This window comes from Manis javanica, chromosome 10, assembly GCF_040802235.1.
Source record: "Manis javanica isolate MJ-LG chromosome 10, MJ_LKY, whole genome shotgun sequence".
Classification (NCBI taxonomy): Eukaryota; Metazoa; Chordata; class Mammalia; order Pholidota; family Manidae; genus Manis; species Manis javanica.
The window spans coordinates 11,176,286-11,197,120 of NC_133165.1; the positions used below are offsets into that span (position 1 = coordinate 11,176,286).

Consider the following 20,835-nt stretch of genomic DNA (forward strand, 5'->3'; position numbering starts at 1 on the left):
CAAAATGGTATCTGTGTTCCAGGAGGCATGGCAGAGGAAAGATCAAATACAAGGTACAAGGAATTTGTGTAAGTAGTCTGTTCAAGGAGAGTCTAGGAAGCCCAGACATTAGTCACATGGACACAGCATGTGATTTGGAAAGATATTCTTCATATATAATAGGAAATATGCCTCTAACTTGGTGTTCCCCATGCTATGAACAGTGCCTCAGAGAGTGGGCACTCAAGAAATAGTTGTTAATTAAAAAGAAATTAATTAATTCTAATAACTACTCTCTTTTCTACCTTGACAAAATGGAGATCAGAATTCTTGCAAAAAATTCTGAAAATGAAGCAAAATTTGAGACTTTAAACTGAAAAAAATGATGTTCTCAGAAAGCTAGTGTGGTCTCGGGACTCACCCTGGTGTCTTTGTGATTGTTTCCCAGAGATTTCATGCAAATATTTTGGCAGTCTTTTGTCCGTTCCATTCTGGCACATTTTAGGTGTCAGCAAGACATTTCAAGAAGAAAAAAATTGAACATCTGTATGCTCTGTCTGCAGGCAGCTTTTTCTTGATTAAAAACTGGTTAGGAGCAGCAAGTGAATAAGATTGCTTCCTTGAAGACAATAACAACAGGCTTCTCTCTACAGGAGAAGTGGTAAATTCTTAATGAAGAGAAATTAGCTTTAACAAGCACGGCAAAGAGGTTGTTTTAACACTCATTTCTTTTAAATCCAGGGCTGTGAAGCTTTTTCATAGAAGGGTCAGATGCCTTGTCTTGCACGGGCCTGTGCCAAGGTCAAATCAGTCACACTCTATGTGCCTCACACTTCTTTTTAAAAGTTACCAACAAGAAGATCTCAAAAAATGGCCTAAATTCCCTTATTTATCTTTTCCCCAGGAGATGGATGAGAACACTCAAAAATTCTTATTTGGGTTCATTTGCCCATGCATCCAGTTGATAGTATTTCAATATTCATCTGAATTCTTCTCCTATGGTGAAAATCCATATATTGAATGACCTATAAAAGTCTGAAGTCATTTAAACTGGAACAAGATAAAAATCAGAGGCTGTCATTTGGAGGAAGCTCTGATGGGCTCTAAGACTTTCTGTCACAGAAAGCCTAACGGCAGTTCTTAGCCAGATAGAAACTGGTTTGTGCTGGTCCGCTCAGGACAGCAGTACTGGGTGGAGGGAATCAATTTGTTCACCAGGGTAGCTGGGCTCTGTAAGAGGAGATTAAGCTTCATCAGACAGCCAGAACTGTTCTCTCTTGAGGACTTCACTGTGTAAGCTGCTTCGCACACTGAGTGAATCTCTGAAGCTTGTTAGGATGCTGATGGCATCCCAAATTTTGGAAGAGCTCCAAGGCCTTTCTGAAATACGAACCTGAAATGAGGACTGCTATAAAGCAGAATCCCTGCATCCATATCGACAGAATATCTCATAACTGAGTCTGCAAAAGGGTAGATTTGGTTCTTCCTAGAGGGCATCTTTCTAGAAGGTTATTCACGAATGGGAGATTGCCTTCATTGCTTATCTCAGCAATGTATCTCAGCTAAACAGCGACTTATTCATTCAACAAACATGTTTATGAGTGTGCCAGCAGCTGTGAAAGGATATGGTGATGAGCAAGGCATGATATGTAACTTAAAGGTATTTGAACTATTTTCAGAGAAGCATGCAACCTGTTATTATAATGCACTGTAAATGCACTTTGGGTGGTGTGGGGATAAGTTAGAAAATACTTCCCAGAAGTGGCATTTCATCTTAGTCCCAAAAAAAATGGGACGTGATCAATTGGACAAGGGTAGAAGCAAATCTCTAGGTAGGAGAAATGGCATGAGAAAGGGTGTGGAGCAGAAAGCATGACCAAAAAAAAAACAAACACTGCAAATGCACAGAATGTGAAAATGAGGGAAGACAAAGCCAGAGAGAAAGATCATAGTGCGTGTGTACCACGCTGGAATCTGGGTGGCTTATTCAGATGTGTTTTTACACTTGAATGAATTCAGTGCAGGAGGTAAGATCAAGCTCATTGATCTTTAAAGCCTGGTGCTATTGTTGTGCCCATACAAGTACTCACCTTTTTAGGAAGCTCCTCAGACTTCTCATTAATAAAGAGAATCTCATGTCCCTTAACAATGACCAAGAGTATGGAATTTAGACCGGGGAGCTAGAGAGTAAAGAAATGGGAATTTGCAAACCAAGAAAAAGCAAACTAAGGCAGACACAGGACTCTAAATTCCCTCTCAAGGCAACAGGGGAACTCTTGACTCATGTATCCTTGAGATGTTTTACAGGAACTTAGACCCTCACCAGATGGGCCACCTCCTGACAGCGGGCATGTAGACCCCAGGCTGGGTGGAGCCACAAGACTGATAGCTGAGAACCCTGAAACAACCTTCTCACCTCACCACTGACCAATAAGAAGAATGAGTGTGAGCTGATGACAAAATCTCCCATAATTTTGTTTAAACACCTTTGCTTGGAAGCCCATGGCGAGTTCAGGACTGGAAGCCGCAGCCACTCTGTGTCCCTGCTCGCTGCTCCGCAGTCAAAGGCCTCTCTCTCTTTCACTACGTCCTGATGTCAGCGTTCCCTCTGCTGTGTGTCAGGTGAGCAGACACAGGTTTGCTTGGACTGGTACCATTCTGATCCCAGGACATGAAATGTCTGAATGCTTCATTCTGTCACGTTCCACTCATTTCAAGAGGACTTCTAGGCCATCAACAATCATTCAGATAAGAACTGAAAAATCACTTAGCAGAATGAATTTTTACCCCAGGTGCAGCACCCAGCAGATCTCCATTGGTGAAGTGAAGGGTTTGTGGAGTAAGAAATCAGGGGAGCTAAGTTAAAATACAATGGTCTCCCCTACTCCCTTCTCCAAATATTTTTATTTGTGAGTGGTACTGGAGAGTAACAATAAAACTTTATTTAGTGATTTTAGAATGTCTAGTGTTTTAACGTAATCTCTTCATAAGCCTGAGAGAAAGACTGGGAAATTGTAATACAGTTTAGGTTTTCTTGTTTGTTTCCTAATCTGAGTTACTACTGAATTTTTTATTTAGCCTGGAACTTCATATTTAAAAATCTATTAAAACAAACATATTTTCAGGTAGAAAATATGTCTCTAAAACTGGCTAATAACCAAGTGTGTTCCCCAAATTTGACAATGTATCCAAATTTCTGGGTAGTTAATTAAAAATGAAAATACTTCCAATACAAACTTCCAGTTACAAAATAAATAAGTCATAGAGATGTAAACTGCAGCATAGAGAATATAGTCAGTAATATTGTAATAAATTGGTGAAAAATGGCAACTAGATTTACTATGGGGATCATTCTGTAATTGTATAAATATCAAATACTACAATGTACACCTGAAACAGGCTATTGAATGTCAATTATAGTTCAATTAAAAATGAAAATATTAATCTTCCCCCTCAGAGATTCTGTTTTACCAAATCTACAACAGAGTCATAGAGTCTTTATTTTTAACTCAGATGAAGAAATCCAATCCTCATTTGAGAAATACTTATTTAGTCTGTGGTCCATAGTAACAGCAAGACCCACTCAAGTTCTCTGCTCCAACTCGGGACTTCTGCTTTCCATTTCTAAGTAAACTCAACTTAGCAGACTAGTTTGATGCTTTGTAATGGACTAGCCTTATTTCCCCCAGGAAGTCTGTCTTGGTGAAGAGCCTAAATAGAAAATAAATAGACCTAATACCAGTTCTGTAAAATAATTAGCTCTGTGGCCCCAAAACATGTCACTTCACTACTCTGTACTCAGTAAGTCTGTGAAGAAGTTAAGCATATTGTATCCGAGTGGTCACAGATCTTCTCCTTCAGCCAACCACAGAGAACGAGGTAATTACCAGCATGCATATTCCCTCTTCCAGAGAACAGAAGCTGTTTTGGAGGAAACTGCTCATGATGTGGCTTTACGATGTGAGAATCAGTGAAAGAGTGGAGAAAGGAGGACCTGAAAGGTGGGGGAAGAGGGACCTTGCAGAAGAGCTTGTAAGCCCCTTAGGAGATATTAGGAAACAAAGGACTCAGCTCGGTGTCACAGGGAAGTCAGATACAGTGCGACAAGAGGCCAAAGTCAAGAAAGCAGAGTAAGTTTTAATACATTCTGCATAGAGTCACAATGCGGGCCTGCCTGAGGTGAGACAGGCAGGCGTGGATGCGCCCTCTGAGGCTTCTTGTATGTGGTTTTGGCAGGGCAGAGAGGTCCTTGATTGACAGCTGTCAGCTCTGGGCTTGTTCTGATTGGTGAAATGGGGACAGGGGCTGTGCTGTGCTTGCCCCTCTGACATTTCTTATCTGGGGGACCCTGGACATTTCCAGAGTCACTCTTGGACCCTGTGGCTTCATCTGATTAACTCTCTGAGTCATTTCTGACTTCCTGGCTTTATCTGATCTACTCCCTGAGTCATCTTTGGGGGGCCCTTTCTCCTTTCATCCCACTCATTTCTGGCTTCCTGCCTAACAGAGACAACCAAGCCTGTCCTTTCATAGCTTTATCTACAGTGCTACTCCAATACCTGTTGAGTCAATGAATAAATTAGGCTAATTTGTTTTAATATTTCTGTAGCTGCTATGAATGATTCCAAAATATGAGGTCCTTTCCTGCATGTTAACCTTCGATTCCAAGAGGAGGAAATGAAGTCATGTTCATAAATTTACTAAGAAGGAATAAAAAGGTCTGAGAACCTTATTATAAAGTCACCCAGAGAAGGAAAAACTTGAGATAAATGGCAGAAGGTAAAAAGAGGGGATTTTGTTTGCAATTTTGTCCAGGATTAATTCTGACTCTCCCAAATAATTATAGCGCAGAAGTAGACTTGGAATTAAGTTACCTTCCTAAAGTCTAATTAGTCATTTCTGTCAATTAATCAGAAAGTTAATATTTATTAAGCACCAAATGCAAGACTTTGAGAAGAAGACTTCTTTTCTGTCAGTGGAAATTAAGGCTCAAATTGTCATCCAGGTGACATTTGGATTGACAAGCACTTTGTAAGTTCTTTAACCAGCCAGTGTCTACATTTGGGCAGGATGTGAGAATGTGGGTGGGCTCAGGGCCGGCCGCGCTCTAGCTGTGCACCTGGGAAGGGCTATGTCCACGGGGGGAAGTGGTACTTTTTCTAATGTGACCTTGTGATAGCCTCCTCTTTATGAGTGTCTTATAGTCTGCAGTGGTACGGTTTTTGAGAAAAGTCTAGTTTGTCTATGTACAATATATATCTCAACAGGGGATAAAAGACTACAAATATAAAGTTTTCGAAAACCTCAATATATTTTTAGATTACAAGATTTTGAAAGGGATATGTGTTTAAGCACTAACTTTTGTGTTTCACAAATAATAGAAAGATTGGAAAAGGTTCAAATAATTTAATTTTTATGTTATTTTTGGTACAACAAAAATTTTCACATTTTGGGGAGAATAATGGCTTTTCTTTTTAATATCCTTGTTTTATGGCATTAAATAAAAAGCTGAATTATGTTTTTGAATGCAAATAAATAAAATGAATGATGACTGACCTTTTCAGTTGTTAAAAAGGTAAAAGGATTTCCATACATGTGATAGTACATGTATTAAAATATGAAATAGCATTTTGTTGACATTTTAATATAGCCATTTATTGATTTTATTTTGCTCAAAAAACAGAAATTTATTCAGGGGAAAAACAGCAAAGGAAATATTTATGCATAATATAACAAAATATTTGAAAAGGTAATGTTCCAAAATGTCTTCAAATAATTCTTCAATTACTAATATTAATATGATGAGAATTTTAGAATGATTAGAATGTTTAATTTGAGAATTTACATAATTGGCATTTAAATCAAAATTGGAAATTACTCTTTCAGGAATATTGTTCTCTCCATTCACAAAAAATCTAGTTAAATATCTTTTAGCCATTATTCATATAAAATTTCACATACAGAACCTTACCATCTAACACTGAAGTATATTGTCAATGGTGTGTTCCTAGTGATACACACATAGTACAACATCAAGGTCACAGACTTAGGGATTAAATACTTTTGAGCTTGAATCCTGACTCTGTGACTCTCAATTCAAAATTGGGCAAGTCATTTAACCTCCCCTGAGACTCAGTTTCCTCATCTAAAAATGGGGTTAATAATATTGACATTCAAATCATATTGTATTTTTCTAGTATAATATTGTGCCCATTGCATAATATGGTAAATCTATATTTACTATAAGGGACATGCAAATAAAATTCCAGAAACATAATAGGACTTCTAATTTTGTAGATTATATTTTGAGTATTTACTCTCAGTTCTGTAGTAGATATTTGAAATAGAAATTTCTTATGAAAAACAAGTCCCAATGAAATTTGCATTAAAATCTATGCTTGATTAGAAGCATTCAAACCCAAAGGGATGAGTGCTGGAGGGCCAAGGACTGGATTTACTATTTCAGCTTTGTTGCAATAAAATTGAAAAAACTGAAAGATAATATGTACAACGTGATGATTTGATACATGTATACATTGTGAAAGGACTCCCCTCATCAAGCTAATTAACATCCATCACCGCACACACTCTCTCCCTCCTTCCTTCCTTTATTTCTTTTTCGGTGAGACCTTTTAAGTTCCACTTTCTTAGACAATTTCAATTATAAAATACAGTGTTACCAATTACAGTTACTGTGTTATACATTAGATTCTCAGACTTCATTTTTATAACTGAACATTTGTGCCCTTTTACCAACCTCTCCCTGTTTCTCCCCACTCCTAGCCCTGCCTCCAGCAACCACTTTTCTACTGTTCTGTGAGTTCCACTTTTGTTTTTAGATTCCAAATATAAGTGATACCATGCAGTGTTTGTCTTCCTATGTCTGAGTTATTTCACTTAATATAAAATCCTACAGGAGATTGATTCATATATATATATATATATATATATATATAATGTGATATATATCTTATATTTTCTTCATTCATCTGCTGATGGACACTAAGGGTTGTTTCTCTACCTCGGCTATTGTGAATAAGGACACAAGGAACACGCGAGTGCAAATACCTCTTCAAGATATTGGTTCATTTCCTTTGTATATAGAACCAGAAATGGAACTGCTGGATCACACGGTGGTTCTGTTTTTAATTTGTGAGGAACCTTCACCATCTTCCATAGTGCTATACTAGTTTACATTCCCACGAATCCTGGACAAGGGCTCCCATCTCTCTGGACACTTGCCAGCATTTGTCTCTTGAATGTGAGCTTCAACATCTTAGATTCTGTGTCGTTTCAGGTAAGACCAGGAACCCTGTGTAGATACCTGAGTTCATACCAATTATTCTGAAATGTTGTCTCTGAGTAGGGGCTTAAGATCTATAAATACTATGTCTGGAGCCTCTCATAACAGAAGAGCTCATCTGCTGCTCATTTGTTCATGAAACAAATCCTTACTGACACTGACCAGGCCTAGTGCTCAACCTTGAGGGTACAAAGGTAAATAAGACAAAATCCCTGTGCTCACAGAGCTTACATACACATGCTAGTGGGTGTGATAGATTACAAACAAGTAAGAAAATAAATGGCTATGTAATTCCACGTTCTGTTGTGTTCTGTGCCATCGTCCTTCAGCCAAAGGCCAGAAGAAACGCTTACACAAAGTGCTTAGTGGGACTAGAGATCTCATTCTGAGGGAAATCATGGGGCCTCTCAAGAAGAGGATATAAACAGAGCATTTGGGCTTGAGTTAGGTGATTCTGGGAATATTCTGGAAGTGTGGTTTAGCTTTGGTTTGGGTGTTTTCAGAAAGTGAGGGCAATTCATTCTGTGATTGGGTGTTACAGTAACTGTTACCCAGAGAAGGAAGAACAGAGCAGAGTTAAAGCAGGAGTTGGTGAGGAGGCGGTAGTCACACAGATTAGGTGGGCAATGAAGGGTGCTTGATCATTTTTGTGGTTTGCAGTATTCTTGTTTTTGTTTTTGCTCAGACATGATTATAGAGTGGTCTTGTTTATTGCCTTTTGCCATCTGAAGCTTTGGTTTTATAAAATTGTTCATGTTAGACAGAACACCATGGCCTAGCAGCTGGTGCTGGGCCAGCCCCCGGCGGATGGCTGTCAGAGGCTGCTTTTCTTGTTTTTTTTCTCTCTTTCACATATGAAGAAAAATGAAGCAATTTAAATGGAGATATTTACTCAGGAAAAAAGGTTACTTAGTATAGCACGTTAAAAAAAAAATCCCTGATTGTATGTATACCATATATGCGGAAATCTGAATTAAGTGAAGAAATAAGCCATGGGAAGGGCTGGAGGAAACTGTGACAATAATATAATGGTTGAGATGTTGTATCAATGAGGCTGAGAAATGCATTGCCTTAAATAACAATCTGTCTGGTCTAGGATGGGAAGGCACCTTTGCACCACAAAGTTCTTAAAGGACTTCAGCTCTTATCGATCAAGATCAATGCCATCCTCAGGAGAATGGTATTCACTTGTGCAGTTAAAATACACATTTAAGAACAGAAAAAGGAGGAAAAAGCCAAAGTTCAGGGAATGAGGTTTCACTTAAAGTTAAAGAGGATCCAGAGGTTGTACACCTTTTTTCCCTCAATACCCTACTGGCTCCAGCTCTGCCATTCTTAGTAACAGGTAGTCTCCAACTGGGTGTTCTGGGTGCTCAGGGAAAATGGTTTTCTGCCAGAAGAGCTTTCCAAAACAGGGTTCAGCAACTCTAAAGGTTCTGGAACAGAAACCAGCTGGAAATATTAAAGGAATGAGAAGAAAGCCAGTATGATAGAAGGAGAAATTGTAAAAGTAAATACAGCAGGCAAATGCCAGAGTATTTAGGGCCTTCTAAGACAGAATTTGGATTTTATTCAAAGTGCTGTGGGAAGACATTATGGGGTTTTGAGAAATGATGTGTGGTATAATCGAATTATTTTTTTAAAAGTGTCCTAGTATGCAGGTGCAGATGGTAAAAATAATACCAGGAGAGCAACTAGGAAAGAAATTGCCATGGTCCCAGATGGAAAACTTATGGCCTAAGGTAGTTGTGGCAGATACGACAAGAAACAGATGGATCTGAGGTGTATTTTGAATGCAGAGCCAATGAACATTCTTAATGGATGAAAGAGCAGGTATGTATTAAAGAGAAGAGTTAAGACTGACTACTAAATGTTTAACCTGAACAGCATGGGACCACTTACTAAGATGGGGAAGCAAAGGGGTGAGCCTCAGAAAAGAACAGACAGTTCCTCTATTGAAACGGACAGTTTGCCATTGCGATGGAAGAGCGTGAAGGGTAAATACAGCGTGGTTGTTACAGGTGGTGGTAGAGAAGTGATGAAATTTTCTTCCTTCTTGTTCTTAATTTTTAGTGAAATAATTCAGAAGTCATCTGATAAAAGTGGGGAGAATGGCAAGTGTTGCTTGCAATTTAAAAACAAGAGGATATAAAATAATCATCTGTGAGAATGAGAGGAAAAATCTATTAAGCAAATGTAGCAAGAACGCTGGGCAGCACTAAGGACCCACTTGAGATGTGTAGTTACACATTTGAGGGGTGAATCTTCAACAAGTTTGGGGATTTTTCTCCAGCTGCGTTCGGCTGCTCAGGTAAGGTTAGAAATCAGGGGGAGTTTCTAGGGGAAGTTGAACTAGTGGTGTTTTCACAGGGAAAGAATAGATGATGTGGAGAGCTGAGTGTTTAAATTGAGATTTTGGAGGCACTGAATGTTGCGGCAGTGAAAAGTTCAATGGCATGACCATGGAAGTGACTGGAGGAGAAAGAATGGATAAAAGGGTTCTTAGTGCAAGTGAAGATGTCAGGGACCGAGAAGGGAGAGTATTGGATGGATTTTGCTCATGTATATGAAAGTCCTCAAGGATAATGAATGAAGCAAGTCACTGGGAAATCAGTCATTTTTTAAACATAGGGTGTTAATATATGAAACTGTGTTATGCTCGATGGTTTTTGAAAGAGCAAGGAAAAATGGTATGAAAATGTCCAGAAGGGCTGTTCAATTTGTAATGTTATTGCTGTGGTCCAGGCACCATCCTGAGCATTTTACATATATCCGTATATCACTTTACATATATGTACATCTACGTTTACCATTTTATCTTCCTCTAAACACCATTATTCCCCACACTTTGTAGTTGAAGAAACAGAGGTTAAATAAGTTGTCCAAGGTCACTAGTGAATAGAGCAGTTGCATCTGGGTGTTTTGACTCCAGAGTATTTGTAATTTACACAATTGATCTGTAAATTTTGTAATTATTTCCTTCTTAGGATCAGTGCCTTGAGCATTTGCAATGATGAAGCTCATAGGATGGTGGAAGATGGTGGAGGGGTGGTTGTGAGAAGTCATGGTTTCACCAGAAAAACTCAGGGATTGGTAGGCTTGAATCCCATTGTGTAGGGTTTAGCCTATCAGAGGGGCAATCTCATCAAAAGTACATGGAGTTCACAAGGCTCCTTAACTCCTGATCAACTCAAAACCCGCTAGTTTCCTTCAGAGATGGCTATGGATGAGGTTGCAGCCCTGTGGAGAGACACCTTCCTAGACCCCTCTAAGAGCATCTGGGGCCACCACCTTACTGGAACACAAAGGCTCTGTGGGCTCATGAGACGATAGGCATGGTCCCAAAGGATATTTACAAGGAGTTGCTTCGGGTATTCCTTTTGACTAAAAAGTGCCCTCAGAATTGGGAAAAACATTACTGGCACAGATTTCCCAGTGAAGTTAAAAATAAAGCTATCATTTACTGGACTGAGGTGTGAGAAAAAACAAGTCAATAAAATATAGCTCTTCTAATGGAAGTAAATCTGCCAAGAAAATGGGTTTCTGATGGCTTGTCTTTTTATTATCTATTAAGTTCATTTAACAGAAAAACATATTCAAGATCATTTATTAAGACAGGCATAATTAATAATTCTTTTCTAGATGATTCTATTTTACCACTACTACCTTCTCCATACCTGACAGATTCACAAATGAGTCTTGGAAAAGAGCATGTATTGCTCTCGCTTCAAAAAAAAAAATTTCAATCAAATAATAAAAGAAGTACTATTACTTTGTTTTGGATTAATGATAATTAGCTAAACTTTGCCATAGGATTCTGTTATAATCTCATATAATTTTGTTTAAAATGTCAAACATTATGATGCTTAAACAACCCATTGAATGCTTTGCAACATTCTATATGTGACTTAATAAATATCTATTCCAGTTATACACAACACATCATGCTCAAGATCTAGATTTATTTGAGAACATTTAGTCCAATTTAGATTAATACAGAATAATCACATCCAATAAATCACAGTTACAGAAGAGACAAAACAATTGTGTTCTGTCACATTTCCACACAAATATAATTTGCTATTTAAGTAAAGGATAACAAATCACAATCACATGTAAATAAAAGATGTATCCTCTCAATAGTAGTAAGAACCTCTTTTGAGTATGTAGGGTCTTCTGGGTTTATTCTCATAGAGCTGCCGTTTCAGAATGTAAGGAATTTTTCTCTTTATAACTTCTTCTTTTTCATTTTTGTCATTTCCAGTGTCAAGAACATCTTCCTGAATTAACTGCAAGATAAGGCAGAGTGTGAATCAAACTTAAGTCTTCCATTTCAGAGTATTTTTCTACATTTTATCTAATTTGCTATTCAGACAGTAAGCCATATGTGGTTTAAAGCAACAAAGTGTTTTCTTCCAAGGACAGATCAGTGACTGGGATAGGATAAGAACATGATTTTTCTGATGTTTAGTATTCCGTCTTGTTCAGCAGACTAGCCTTTTAAAAACATTCTCTATATGCCGAGGCCATACCTCCAATACTGTGAAGAACACACCTCATAGAACTCTGAGTATCTTTCAAGCTTCCATGTATGAGAAATCGACCAAAACTTTATGGAAATATATCATAAATCCCAACAAATGTGGAGTTTTGAATCTAGTAAACCAAGTTTGGCCTCAAAGGGCAGGCAACAGGACCTTAAGTGCAATTAATTATCAATAACTACTTGAAAGCCATTCCGAAGATCCGTTTGTGGATCACAGAGACGATGCCTGCTCTGCCTACCTTACTGTTGTTGTAAAAATGAACATATGGGAAAACTGTTTAAAGAGTAAAGGTCTCTTCAGATGGTGGTGCTTAAAATTAAAAACAAATTCAGATTCAGTAACTCAAGGGAGTTCATCTCCATGTAGACCTTACTCAATATGCCCCAATCTAGTATAAGTTCCAAAAAGTTTTTCTGATAATACGGTTGTGATTCAAAATTTTCAACTAGCAGAAAATCTTGAGGAATTCATTCCAGAGTTTTGCAACATGATTTACATGAAGCAAAAAAAATAAATAAATAAAATGCTCAGGAACTGTATCTATACTTGTGATTGTCTTCTAAACTGTGGAGTCACTATAACTAAGAGTGATTGGAGACTAAATTTTAATTATAATGCCTATGCATTGAATTGTATCACCAAGTCCTTTATTTCAGCTGACAGCCGTTCAAAGGAAAAACAGCTACAGTCAGATAATCTAGTTTCTTAATCTTTTGTTTCTTGTGCACATTGTCTGTAATTATTTGTACTATGCTCTGAATATTATCATTTCATTTTAAATCACTCAATAACATTTAAAGTAGCAAATATTCTAATCTTACGTGCATCTGGTTTGTATGTCTAATAGCTTTTTTATTTCTGGATAAATAGCACATAATTGGCATCTCCCTATGTTAAAATTAGTAATTTTCAAATTTTATTGACTTACAAAATATTTCAGAAACGAATCATTTAGCTGGCATTGGAATTAAAGATGAGTAGCCCACCAAGTAAAATTAAAGCTAGCTTTTTTGTTTTTTCATCTAGAAAACATCTTTCTTATTAACAAGTTAGAATAAACATCAGGGGTTCTGCTTTGCATTTCCTCTTTTCTATAGGTCATCTCTGTGATAGTCACTTACAGAGATCATTGTGTTCACATGGAAGGTACCCTTAGATCTCCAATGTTGGGGTCAGCACAGTAAGCACATTTCTCTAAGAGGTTCATCTGAAAGAACTATTTCCCTTGCTGGGAAAAGTTTTAAAATGTCTTGTTTTTCCTTTAAAGACTTTTCATTTCTCTTTCCCTCTTTCAAACAAAGTTTCCCAGACAAAGATGGGGAGTTCCTGATGTAGTGTTTAATACAACTAATTCTTCCAGTCCCTGTAGTTCTATGTAATGGAATTTGGGAGGACCTAGTTCAACTACTAAGGATGCCTGAAATCCATGCACTCAGTTGAGTAGGAATATATATTATTTATATATAATATATATCCCTATCAATCTGGTTGTATTTGATTAATATATTCAAATGCAAATGGAAACTTTCATGCTTTGTGATGTTTATAGATAAACACACGTGACTTAGTGTTTCTAAGAAAACATTTTGATTTCCTTAAATTTCTTAGGCATGCCACCACCACCAAAAATTGCCTAAGCATGCCATCCATTTAAGCACAATGAAAGCATGTGGATCAAATCTGCCCTATAACATATTTCCTTTTAGGATTAGAGGAAAAAAATATGTTGTTAAACTCCAAATATTTGAAAGACACTTTGAAGATCTGAAGGAATGTAAACCTCAACACATGGATTATTCTTCTTTAATATTTGTAAAACTCTTCCTGTTATGATAATGATCAAGATTTTTTAAAAAATCAGTACAAATGAGAGCTAACTAGTATAACCATAATTCTATTTGTATTTTGTTTTTGTTTTACCTCCCAGTGTTGAAAGGCCCTGCTGTGACAGATTTTTTGGAGCTGGTAGATCGTCAACATTGCTTCCAAACTAAAGCCATCTAAGGCAGTGGGAAATTTCCTTCTTGTAATAAACTCCTCTTCACGAAACTCTCCTGTTTCCTCAACTTGGCTGTTCAGATTATTTATGAAACTGCAAACATTTAGCAGGGTCATTTTCCAAGAGGAAACACTCACTTTACTGGTCTGAAACACAGGGAAAAAAATAGATATTGCGATTAAAACTTACATGAGTCAGAAATAAATTTCTTTTGTGCCAAGTCATTACATTTTAGGGTCTGATTGTTACTTTAGCCTAAGAAATATACTGCTGTTAATTTAGTAACTTCATATCACAAAGTTGAACACTGCCAATACCTCATAGCCTCTATTTTAAAAAATGCAATAGTTATACACACATGCACAAACCACACTCATGAATGAAGCAAGAAAAAACATTTAAATGACAGTAAGTAAAAAGACAGAAATATATGCATATACATTAAAGATGAAAGTATTAAAAACGCCATTCTATCCTTATTACATTTCAGTTCAGTGCCTAATGCAGCACCGACTATGATGATACTAACAGATCTGGACAATTAGTGTCAGATCATTAGTCTATTCGATACATTGATGATTGTCATAAGCAACATGTGGCTGACCAATTTCTTTATTGCAAATATTACCATTCTTTCCTAGTAAGATTTTGTCTGAAACATTATTAGCATAATCAACAATTTTCCTATGTACACAGTAATCAATTTCCTCACAGGAATCTTCACGGGGATCAATGAGAAGACATAAGAACTAAGGAGAACCTAACTAAGAAAAATTCCGAAGGGCAGACATGAAGGAAAGTATAAATTTTTTCCTGAAAGACATTAGAAAAAAAAAATTTGAATGATCACAAAGCTGTGATCAGAAGACGCAGTTACAAAAGTATCAGGCGTCACTTCTCTCTGAATTACTTCCCCAAGTATGCAATTGCAAATCGCTGATCCAATTTGGAAAATATGGGGAGACTGGAAGTTAGAGGGAGGGATTTAGCAAAATGATTAAAGTTAATTTTGAAGTATGAATGTGTGAGAATAACCAAGAAGATTTAGTAAACTAAAAAGGCAATAAGGAGAGATTCTAACAGATATTGCAATGTAATAGAAGTAATAGAAGAAATGTAAACTGAAGAGAAGAAATGAATTAATAGAGCAAGAATAAACATAAAACCCAACAGAAGAGAATATAATATGCAAATATTGACCCAATGTGTAGCATCTAGCAAAGTTTGCACTTGAAATCCTTGGGACAGCTGACTATAATAAGTAAATCTGGATTTTGACCCAGTTGCAAGTTTCCTTGACATGTTATAGTCTCACATACCCAAATGGGTAAAATATGAGCAAAAATAAAATAGTGTGCAAATATATAGAATTTATCTTATTCACATAATTAAGAAAATATCCAAATCCCAATCCGTAAAGAATAAGATAATTTTAAATACACAAATGTATAAAATACTTCTCCAGAAAATTAACAGCCTGAGCTGAAATCCAAAGCAAGTTACATTGTAAAAGCTCCCAGAGAATTAATATCCTTAACATAGGCAGACTCCTCAAAAAGAAAATTATGAATACTGTAATTTAAAAAAAACTTGAAAAATTTTAAACATTGGCTAAGTACTATGATCACATACATCACACAATCACTTATTGAAGAAGAAATATGCAAAAAAAATTATGTGGAATGATGTTCAGCTTGGCTTCCATCAGATCTGAAGACTTTATAAGTGCACTCAATAGTTTATTTATGGGGACATGGGGAAACATACTTTCTCTTCTATTTTATTGTTGGTCTGGGTATAGATGGTATGCCTTCTTAAAGGGTGTTTTGGCAATATTTATTAAACTTGTAAATGTGCATACTATTTAATTAAAATTTTATCCTAGGGACATTTCAAGCTTTGTAATGACTCTTAACCTGCTGTTGCTTAAGTGTATTTTCACATTAACATTTTAATGCCTTAATAACTTTACTTTAAAATTGAAATAGCTCATATAGTTTACCTTTAAAGTGGAAAGAAAAAAGCTGAAACTTTCTGAAGCTTTTGATAAGGGAGTTACACCAATACCAAATACCATCCTCTTAAAATTTTAAATGTAGTAATTTGATTAAAATGGTCATAAGTTTAGAGTTTTCATTTCCACAGAATTCCACACACACCAAAAACTAAACTGAATCAGAGAAATAAGTGATAGAGGTTTTGTAGAAAATAAATAATGGGCTTCTTCTTCCCATTCCAGCAGCAAAATCTGAATAATTATACTTTTGGGTAGTTCAATTAAAAGGAGACAATGGGATTCAATTTTTTTGTATGATCTGTTTTATGAAATAAATTAAATAGAAATGAATGAGAAAACTAAGGAAAAAAAACTTTTATTGTGCCAAAACCACTCCATAACGCTAGAACTGTTTTTCCCTTACAGTATCTTGGCAGGGAAGGAATTACAACTCAACTCCCACATTTTTGCAAAGTAGTTAACACTTCCTAAAGTACACCACATTTCGGAGATTACTTAAGACCTTCATGTGTAAGTGTAAACTAAGGAGCTTTGAGCACTCACTTACCATGACACCTGTGGAGTCCTCAGCCTTGATATCCCAGTGCTAAATAATGATTGTACCAGGTGACTGCCTCACTTCAAAATCTGTTTTTCTTTGAGAAATATCTTTTGGTTGAGAACCCTGTTCTCTAATTTAACGTATAGATGCACACTAGTTGACTCACTCTGGAGAAATCAGCATTGTGTGGTCAATTATAGAGGTAAAATCTCTACCAGGACACTAAGGCACTCTAATCTTTCCCATATTCCACTAAAGACTATTGACTTCACTTGTCTTGCTATTTTCAAGTTGAAGAGATTGTAGCTATCTATTGCTATTCTGATTGAGTATTAAACAAAGGATCTGTTATCTTAAGGTTAAACATATTTGGTCATTGAATTTTAATGACTAAACTAACTTTGAATTGTTCATTCCTGATATGAAACCTACCAAATTATGGTTGAATAATCGGTTCAACTTTTGTAGATCTAGGCAATCATGGAAATATATATATGTGCTTAAAATTTCCCCTAATGTGTTTTAAGGACCATAGTAGAAACACATCTTTGTTACCTTTTATTTAATAGTGTCCTACATTCTCAAACACACACAAAAATAACTGTTTCCCCTTTACACTCACTATCAAATATAATTCTGTTTATACACGTAGGAATTGTTTTACCTGAAACATGCTCATCCAATTAGGGATGAGAAGCCCAAGCTGGAGGATTACTCCAGAAATTACACAGGAGCTTTGAGCACTCACTTACCATGACACCTGTGGAGTCCTCAGCCTTGATATCCCAGTGTTAAATAATGATTGTACCAGGTGACCGCCTCACTTCAAAATCTGTTTTTCTTTGAGAAATATCTTTTGGTTGAGAACCCTGTTCTCTAACTTAACATATAGATGCACACTAGTTGACTCACTCTGGAGAAATCAGCATTGTGTGGTAGCATGGTAATCAGGTATATTCTAATGGACTTTTATTCCTCAGTGCAGGTTGGGGTCTAGGAAACTTGCATTCAAGACCCCAAGAGAGAAATAATAGGGTCCAATTTTAAAAAGTTTTACTTGGTTCGATAACAATGAGAAGCTACAGATAGTCAGATGTAGAGAGAATTTGAATCTATAGATAGATTTTATGTAAATGTCTAGGAGATCATGAACTCCAACTCCAGCATTTAAAAATATGGAACAAAGGCAATGTTAACTAACCCACTTGCCTAAGATTTCTAAGTCACAGTTGCAGGATTAGATCTCAAGGCTTCTACGGCCAGTCTTTTGCTTTTTACTTCCTACCACATTTCTTTCAAGGATTGTCCTGACCTTTAATTTTTAATTTAAGAACTCCACCTTATGCACAATAACAAAAAAGGCAAAAATGTCATGTACTTTTCATTTATATATTTAACTCAAGGCCCATATACCTGTCATCATATACAATGTGATAAGAACAGAAATAAGAGTCCTTTGAATACAGGTACATATCTGCATAAATAATATGACTGAAGTTGAAATATACTGCTTGATAGTCACTGTAACTTCTTTCATTGTCACATTAACACCCTTAACTCTTTTGAGCTCAAGGAAAAGTATCTTGAAAAAGGAAATGGCTGCCAATGAACTTTTCAGTCTTAATGGGAAGTTATTACTGTAGGAAAAAGATACCATATTCATAATGAGAGCTCATATGTTTTTCAATCCTTGCTAAATGAAAAGAAAGTTACCTTTGATGTATGCATACTGGTCAATAAATCTGCTTCTAATGCTTTCATTTCCTCTTCTGAATCTGTGTAAAATGAAAACCACATGTTTACTATATAAATACATATTTTAATCTACAGATATCAATCTCAAAACAATTGTCTTAAAAGCTATTATATTTCCTATGCTTTTATTCTGTCTAAAATAGTATTAAAGAAAGACAATTATAGTTTTGTTTTTTAGTCTGACAGGCAGCTAGAGTCATAGAAGCACTTCTAAGAGAATCAATCAGCACATGATTACATACCAAAAGAGCTATTGAGGAATTGGAGTTTCTTATCTCTGAATTCCAGATAAAAAAATTGATTATATCCTATCATAGACAAGTCATCAAACATGCTGGTTAGTTTTTACCAGTAATAGTTTACATTTATAGAATATATGCCTATAGATTTTTAAAAAACAGTATAATGATAGTCTTTCTCAAGACAAAATCAAAGGGAATTGCTTACTGATAATTTTAGAATAAGAAAGACACAAATTTATGTATCTTGAGAAGCTATTTTGCAAAATACACCTTGAAAGAATTGTTTTTCTCCTTTAAACAACAATGTAGAATTTTATCACAGGCTATTAAGGAACTTTTCTAGCAGAAGTGGAGCTATCTATCAATACATGTAAAATAGTGTTGAAAATCAATTTCTTATTTTGTTTTAGAATTTCCCTTCCAGTTCCCACCAATAAATATTTTGCAGAGAAAATATTAGAAAATACTATAAGGGAATAGAAATACAGTTACAGAAAACTATAATATGACTAACTTTAGCTCACTGATCTGTATGTCATAAAAAGAAGCAGAAGTTAAAATAACTCTCTCTGGTACTATACATTTTTAATAAAGACTGTCACACTTAGAGAAACTATTTGTTAAATTGTATCTAGGAGCTAAACTGTACCAGAGATCTTTTTCTACTAATTTGTTAGAAGCCCAAGTTGTTTTTCAAAAGGAATGACAAATTCCATGCCATGAGCCATTTGTGAAAAATGTATACCAAAAATCCCCATAAATTTTGTCTTAACACAGCAAGAAATTTCAAGAATTAATAAGCACAGTGTTTAATCAACAACCCAATCTTTCTCACACACTCTAAGTGTACCTTTAACTTCATGTAATTATTAGATAAAATGATAATAGTAGAAAATTTGATATTTAATTTCATAAAAAGTTTGTGAAGGTAGAAGTTCAACATCTTTTTCTAATGATCAAAGGAAATAAAAAATTTTGCTCAACAATATTTATACCTTACTAGGCTGAATGTCATAATTTAAATAAAATCATAGCAAGGGTTTGAATTAGATAATTCAATATCATATTTATGAGATATAGATGTATAACACAGGTTAAATGATTATTGCTGCATTTATCCCATTTTTTTTCCCTTTGATATGATCAAGTATTTTCAAACATCAGTTGGAGCATATTTCAACCATTATAATATTTTGTATCACTCTTAAATTTAAATCTTACTTTCAAAGTGAGTTATTAATAGATATTTAGCAATATATGGCTTCTCGTTAACTATCACATGCAAAACACTGCAGGTAAATTATTTTCATTAATATAAGAATTAAAATTCTCCAATTATATATTGTGTCAACTTAACATGCAAAAAAGCAAATAATTAATAATATACCTTTTTGTCACACAGAAAGACTATGTAAAATACATTCTCAAAAAATACTTGGACTATGTGCTTTTGCTAGAAATAATTTTCTACACATAATGCTTCCTTCATTTATTTTTACGTATTAGTTTTTCAATTTTTTTTGTCATCTTAACACACAGTTAAGTTCTATAGGGGAGAGAAACCACTGCTTCCTTAGAGAATGACTGAGGACTATATAAAGCATTTTGAGTGAATGAGTTTTAATTGTGGGTTCACACTTTGAAAGGCACCATATCTCAACTCTCATTAGAGAGTAACCAGCCTAATATAAGTTTTATGTGTGTGGCTTTTTTTTTAGTGGTTCCAAAGGGGGACATGATGTATTTCATTGAAATCCCTTTTATTATTGTACATTTAAACAGGGGAAAATAAAGAGCTTCAATTCCGGTAATCATAAAGACAGAGGAAGACGCTACTCAGTTTCTATCACTAAAAAGCAAATCCAGAATAAAGGAGCAACTCTTCCCCCTGGATACATGAACATAAGAAGCAGCATACTGCAAAAAAGGACAGAAAAATCACTTCAGGAAATTGTGACATGCAGCCGAGCTTACCTGAGCACAGACCCCAGGAGCTGAAAGACAGGAGTACCACGCACACCAGCTGGATTTTCACTCCTGCCATCATCTCCTTGAGCCTTCTAGCAAGCCAAGTCCAAAAAGACAGAGACGCGCTGAAGGAGACTTTCTCTAGCACTTCCTTTGGCCTTGAAAGTGACTGAGCTATGAGAGATGCTCTGGCCATTCCCGATATATATATGCAGGAGGATGATGTCATGAGAATACCGGGATTATCTCTTCAGGATGTGCCCTCCCTTCATCTCATCCATCTCCTCCTCTCCCCGCCTCCTCCTCCCCTTTCTTTTACCGCGCCCCCCCGCGCCCCGCACTTGTAAATCTCAAACGAAAGAGACACTTCCCCTAATTGCCACTATTGCTCAGGATTTCTGATGCATAGGAGTCATTCAAAAGCAATTCCATACAAAGCAAACCGGAAAAGAACTTCCAGTACCATTCTTTGCCCATCTCCTTT

General features: G+C 36.0%; 1 protein-coding gene across 1 annotated transcript; it reads right to left on the reverse strand.

Annotated features, from left to right (window-relative positions):
• Nucleotides 1–10,867: 10,867 nt before the first annotated feature.
• Nucleotides 10,868–20,591, reverse strand: NTS (neurotensin). The gene is made up of 4 exons (XM_017648639.3): nucleotides 20,358–20,591; nucleotides 18,100–18,161; nucleotides 13,750–13,974; nucleotides 10,868–11,571 (listed from the first exon to the last, which is right to left on the reverse strand). Exons 1-4 carry the CDS (start codon nucleotides 20,578–20,580, stop codon nucleotides 11,419–11,421), a joined length of 663 nt encoding a protein of 220 aa, XP_017504128.2. The 5' UTR covers nucleotides 20,581–20,591; the 3' UTR covers nucleotides 10,868–11,418.
• Between the last annotated feature and the right edge of the window lie 244 nt (nucleotides 20,592–20,835).

What these genes read in the sequence shown, in the direction of transcription:
- NTS (XM_017648639.3), bottom strand. Translation starts at nt 20,580, where the DNA reads ATGACATCATCCTCCTGCATATATATATCGGGAATGGCCAGAGCATCT. An exon ending in CTCCTGGGGTCTGTGCTCAG is followed by an intron (nt 18,162 to 20,357) that starts GTAAGCTCGGCT and finishes CATTTTACACAG; the next exon opens with ATTCAGAAGAGGAAATGAAA. An exon ending in GGGCCTTTCAACACTGGGAG is followed by an intron (nt 11,572 to 13,749) that starts GTAAAACAAAAA and finishes CTTATCTTGCAG; the next exon opens with TTAATTCAGGAAGATGTTCT.